This window comes from Neophocaena asiaeorientalis, unplaced genomic scaffold, assembly GCF_003031525.2.
Source record: "Neophocaena asiaeorientalis asiaeorientalis breed wild unplaced genomic scaffold, Neophocaena_asiaeorientalis_V1.1 scaffold313, whole genome shotgun sequence".
Taxonomy (NCBI): Eukaryota; Metazoa; Chordata; class Mammalia; order Artiodactyla; family Phocoenidae; genus Neophocaena; species Neophocaena asiaeorientalis.
In genome coordinates, this window is record NW_020175412.1 from 588,590 (window position 1) to 594,738 (window position 6,149).

Genomic DNA, 6,149 nt, shown 5'->3' on the forward strand with positions numbered 1-6,149 from the left:
CGGACGCCAGTCTGGGCGTCGCTCCAGGCCCCCGGGTCTTGCCCTGCGGCCCCAGTCCACAGCACCACCGGGCCCTGCGCTTCTCCTACCACCTGGAGGGCTCGCAACCCCGGCCTGGTGAGTGATCGAGAAAGCATGGGAGCCCGAGCCATGGGCCTGGGAGCGGGTTCTTGTTCTCGGGCCCTTTAAGCCCCACCTCTGGGCCGGCCCGCTCACCCCAGCCCTTCGTCTCTTCTCAACCCGCAACCCCTTCCCTCGCTCCTCGGCCTTCGTCTAATTCTTTCAACCCCGGCCCCCCCCCCCGCCTCCTCTCTGTCCCCTGTGCCCCCTCAATCCTTCCGACCCTCTTCGCTTCTATCTGCTGAGGCTAATGGGAGAGGGAGCACTCTAAGAAAAAGGGGCTGGATTGCAAGGCAGTAAAAGGGGGGTTTGTTTGGGGGAATGGGAGAAAAGAACGAGTCTCCCATTTGCCAAGCGCCTACATTGTGCCAGGCACTGGGTGCTTTACATGGGTTTTCATTTCATCTTCAGGAGCCTCCTGTGAAGTAAGTATCATTAGACCCATTTTATACGGGAGGAAACTGAGGCTCAAAGAAATTAAGTAACTTGCCCAAGGTTACACAGCTAGTATAGAGACAGGATTCCAAACCAGATCTATTTGAGTCCAAAGTCTATGGTCTTTCTGCTTCCCAAACTGAGGTTGGAGACCATGAAAGTAAAGCCAAGCCTTCTGCTTATGTGATTTTCTCCTGTACTGTTCGGCAGCTCTGGAGTATGAGTGGAAAAAAAAAAAAGAGGGATGGTGGATTGATCCAAGGTTGGGGTTTTGCCAGGTGTATGTGGCAGGAGGACAAGGGAAGGAGGGAGTAGAAGGTGCTGATGAGAGACAAAGGTGGAAGAGGTGGGCCTTGGGGGTCAAGTTGGAGGGAAGGGCTGGAGGGGCTGGTAGGTAGGGAGACAGCAGAAAGGTGGTGATGGGGGGAGGCAGAAGCCAGTTGTAGCAGAGCTGCAGAGGTGCAGGGCTTTAATAAGGTTGTTTGTGAGGTGAAGTCAGGATGCTTGAACTTGGATTTGCAGAGGTGGAGCAGCTCTAGGTCAGGCTGGGGCCACAGGCCACTGCCTGGAGAGACCTTTGCACTGCACAGAACTGAGTGTCTGAGGAGTCCAGCAGGGCCTCCCCCATCTGGGGACATCCCATGTGGACCTGAGCCCAGGAGCCATGGAGGAAGAGCAGTACCTTCCCCTGGGCAACACTTGAAGTAGCTGTTGAGCCTCTGGGACCTCCCAGGGTCCACATCCCAGGCTTCTCAGGTTTGGGGGGGACTGTGGCCCAGTACCAGGTAGCATTAGTAAAGCATAAAAGTATGGGCAACATGTGCCCCTTGCTGCTCTTGTGACCTTGGGCTAGTTGTGGAACCTCTGGGAGTTCTCAGGGGCTCCCTCAGTGTGGGCTGGAGATAACCAGCTGACAACAGGCCTTTAACGCCCTGCCCTGCACGTTGCTCTTGCTGACTTTCCAAACTCTCCTTGACAGACACTGTGTGGAGCAGGTTACTCACCCACTTTACTGCAGCACCTTCTTTCAGATCCCAAAACATGCCACAAGCACTCCCACCTCAGGGCTTTTGCATCTGCTTTCCCCTCTGCCTGGCAGCTCTTCCCCCTGCTCTCTACCTGGCTTGTTTCTTATCTTTCAGGTCTCAGCTCAGATGTCACCTCCTCTGAGAGACCTTCCCTGATCACTTTAGGTAGGGGCCCTTGTGGGTCTCCATCGAAATTGCCACTGCACTTCCATCCTTGTGCTTAGTACATATGCAGTTATCTTATTCTATGTGTCTACTTATTTATTGCTTGTCTTCCTCAACTAGAATGTGAGCTCCGTGAGGGCAAGGGGATTATATCTGTTTTGTTCACCGTTGTATCCCCAGCAACTAGCATAGTGCCTAGCTCAATAAATCCTTGAACAAATGCCTGAACAGATAAGAAGGGATCACATAGTAGGCCCTCAGTAACCATTGTCTAAGAGAAGGACAACTGAGCTCCTGCCCTCCAGATACTCTTGGTATGGGAGTCAGTAGCTGGGCAGCATCTAGGCCCCTGGTCTCTGGCCTCTGATCAATACACAGCAGTGATTCTTTCTATTCCATCAGTCCTTCTAAATTACAATCAAAATACCCATCCTGAACCACTCTCCTCCTCCCCCCAAAAAGCAGCACAAAGTTCCTACGATCCTTTTTCCCAATGAAGTCCCTGCCTCTCGAATTGGTGGGTGTCTTTTTCTTTCTTTCACTTCAAGTTGAGGAGTAGGAATAAGAAGGGTGTCAGGGAAGGACCTGGCCTCCCATCTAACCATTCCTAACTGACTCACTGTGGAACCCTGGGTGAGTGACTTCCCTTCTCTGAGCCTCAATTTCCTCATCTAGAGAATGCCATGAGAAGTCTGTGAGATACTGGTTGCAAAGCCTGCAGAATGAAATAAAATTTTAAAAAAAATAAGAGAAAAACCTTCTGAAGAAGAGGCAGAGGAATTACTCAGGCCCTGGCAAGACAAGCACTGGGCCATGTGATTCACAGCAGCATGGGGCGTGAGAGCCCGCCACCCCCACTGCCCAGCCAGCCCAGGGGTAGGCACAAGTGACTTGCTTCTCTCTCCACAGGACTTGCCTATAATTGGCCCAAAGAGGACAGGGTTGGTAGTTGCAGGGTGTGTGTGTGTGTGAGTGTGTGTGTGTGAGAGAGAGAGAGCGAGAGAGAGAGAGAGAGAGAGAGAGAGGGCGTCAATTAAAGGATTGAAACATTTTAGTCCACATGTTAAGATTTCCGTGTGCCTCCCGTCTTCCTCCCTCAGACTGCTGAGGCCTTTATAGAATCACCATCCTTAGGGGCAGTGGCCCATCCTGGTGGGGGGGGGATGGTTTTTAAAATAATATATCTTATCCATGTTAAAGCTTTGAATTTCTTCAAAGTGCTTTCTCTTTTAGTTACCCTGATTCCTAGTGGGGGGTTGGTTGATTGTTTTTATGCCCATTTCCCGGTTTGATAAAACCTAAGGCCTTATTGGGTTACTGAGATAACTAAACTCTGAGATACCAGAGAGGGCTTTGAGAGAGTCAGAAAGGAGTTCCCAAGTGTAGGTTTGCTCAGAGAGATTTGGGGGGAGCCCTGCTTTCTTCCTCAGCTTTGGGAATATCTTTCCAGATGCTGATTGGGGGATAGCTTGGGACTTGACCCTAGCTCAGTCAAAGGAGTTGCACCTGGTGTTAAAGCCTTTTCGTGGGTAGTGGAAGGACTCAGCCTGTTGAGGGGGGCAGCAAGAGGGGCTGGCTCCTTCTGATTTGGAGCCTGGGCCATCATCTGACACTCTTAGAGTAAGAATTGGAGCTGGAAAGGCCCCTAGTCACCGTCTGGTCCTGGGTTTCCTATACTGGATGAACATCAGAATCCCCCTCGTTGACTTTGAAAAAATAAATGTGATTCCCAGACTCTACCTCAGAGCTCCAGGATCTTAGGGTTGCAACCCGGGAATCTATTTTGAAAGCTCCTCAGGTGATTCTGATGTATAGCCTAGAGTGGGAACCATCCTTGAGCTGGGACAGTGGAGACTCTGAGAGGCAGTTTAGCTGCGGTCCTACAGTGAGTCAGCATCATTAGGATACCACATCAGCCTCCACTCTGAGGCCCTCTCCCCAGGGCCTTGTGTGGGCCTCCCACCATAACTCCCAACCCTGAAGGGAGGCATGGGATCTAAGCTAAAGGGAGTGAGTCAACCTCTCACCCACATACACACAAACACTGGCAGCCTCAGTTTACCCTTTATGCCTAGCTCTTATGTATGGCTGCCATTTGGCAATTTAAGCTGGAAGGCAGTTACAGTTCTGGGACTCTAGGCAGAGGAAACGCTGGCATCAGCAGCACCCAGCACAGGGCGTGGCCCAAAGGAAGGGCTCTAGAGGGGTGCCAGCAAGGTTTGCAGAGCTAGGAGGAACATAGCAGTTCAGGTAGGAAGTTCAGTGGGAGCAAAGGCACTGAGACATGAGGCATCCTCAGACAGGGGCTGGTATTGGGAGAAGTAGAGAGATAAGGCTGGTTAAGGGACTTTATCCTGAGGGCAAAGGGGAACCTTTGAAGGGGAATGATGTGCTCAGATATGGGTGTTTGAGAAATCCCCACGGCTGTATGTGGAGAGTGGATGATAGGGGCACAAGAGTGGAGTCAGAGACCGGCAGGTAGGGGTCACAGTCATCCCAGCAAGAGGTAGCTTGGGTTAGAGTGATGGCAGGTGAGGAAGGTAAGATCTGAGAGATATTTTGGTGCTAACATGGACAGATCTTGGTGGTGTCTTGGACGTAGAGGCCGAGGAAGAAGGAAAAGTCCAGGATGAGTCTGGGTTGTTTTCTGAAACCAACTATGGTGACCTGGTGGATGCTGGTGGAGCCACCTACTTGCAAGAGAAGGAGCAGGTTTGGGGGGAGATACTGATGTATGTTTGAAACCTGTTGCATTTGAGAGGCCTGGGGGGGCATCCGGGTGGCGAGCAGGGGCAACTCTTCGTTGTGGTGTGCGGGCTTCTCTTGCTGCAGAGCATGGGCTCTAGGGCGTGTGGGCTTCAGGAGTTGTGGCTCGCGGACTGTAGAGTGCAGCCTCAGTAGTTGTGGCTCACGGGCTCAGTTGCTCTGCGGCATGTGGGATCTTCCTGGACCAGGGCTCGAACCCGTGTCCCCTGCATTGGCAGGTGGATTCTTAACCACTGCACCACCAGGGAAGCCCCAGTCCCATCCTTGAAGACATGGATAGTGAGGTCAGATAGTGAGGTCAGCAGAGTCACCCAAACTTTGCCTTAGAAATGTCATTTGGGGGTGGGGTGGGGGGAGGAGCAGTTTTTAAAGTATATTTGCATAAAGCTGAGACCCATTTCACATATACCCAGGGTAGTGGCTGCTGCAAAGAATGGAGGGAGTACTGAAAAGCAAATCAAACATTGGTGAAGTAAATTCCTGTGGCTCCTTCCATGTTTTCCCTGTTGAGGGCATCCTGAGAGACCATAGAGGGAGGTTGCTCATGGAAAGGAGAAGAGGGGACTCTTGACAGGAGGGGGTGGTGGGCTCTGCTGGTGATTTTTGGAGAGCAGCAGTTTGAGATTCCAGGGGAGTGTCTGGGAAAAGACCCTGATTTGGTTTCTAGTCAGCTGGGGCCTCCCAAACAAACACAACAAAGTGTAAAGACTGGGTAGCTGCAAAAAGGACTTCTCCAGACAGGACTAAAAGAATTGAAGTTTCCAGCTGCAGATGGTTGGCACCCCCATTCCTCGGCCCTTTCACGTGCCTCTGCCCCTAGGGGACAGCCTGGCTGGGGCTACTTGCTCCTTCAAGGGTGAGCAGCAGCTACCAGTGCTCCAGACAGATGCCAACCATGGTATTCTGGGGACCAGTTAGCTAAATGCCTTAGGCAGATGTGGAGCTGGCCAGACGCTGGCTGGGTGGGGCTAGGACCTGTCTGGAATGAGGACAGGAAGTGCACTCTGCCGTTGCCCAGCCCAGAAGTGTTAAGTGCCCTCATCTGGAGAGAGCAGACATCCTTGGAGCAGTGAGTCCAGCCTCTCCAGGCTCCAGTACCCAGTTCCTTGGACCTGGAAGGCATCACACCTCCAAAAGGTACCTCAAAACACAGAGGGCTGGAGACAAGGATGAGGGCAATAGCAGAAGGCACCTCTGCACTCCTGACTCTGCCCTTGGTTCACTGTGCCCTCAGGCTTCCCTTCCCACCTCAAGGCCTTCGTTTCCCCATTTGTAACATCAAGGACCTGTTCATCACATTTGTCTGGCATATAGTAGAGCATCCTTAAGTACTTGGTGAGCAGATAAGGGAGAGTGCAAGAGGGGAAGAAGGAGGACATTTCTTCATTTAACAAATGTTTATTGAGTACCTACTTTGTGCTTGGCCCTGTGTGAATTGCTGGGTGGGCAACAAAAGGCAGGCTCAGTCCCTGTCCTCGTGGAGCTCCTTTCTAGCAGGGAAGACATACCTGACAGGTAATTCCAAGCACAGGTGCTGAAGGAACAGATGAGGAGGGGGCAGGCAGGGAAAAGAGGACACTTGAGCTGAGATCCCATGGATAAATAGTCCAGAGGTAAGGAGAAGCAGAAAAGCTG

The 6,149-nt window shown here is 52.0% G+C and overlaps 1 protein-coding gene across 1 annotated transcript in view; it reads left to right on the forward strand.

The window, feature by feature from the left end:
• Positions 1–2: 2 nt before the first annotated feature.
• The window catches only part of FGD1 (FYVE, RhoGEF and PH domain containing 1), a gene marked incomplete at its 5' end in the record, with an annotated part of 35,839 nt that continues 29,692 nt past the window's right edge, over positions 3–6,149 (forward strand). Inside the window, one exon of the mRNA XM_024767175.1 lies at positions 3–117. Within this exon, the coding sequence (XP_024622943.1) occupies positions 3–117 (115 nt within the window). The remainder of the gene's footprint in view (positions 118–6,149) is intronic.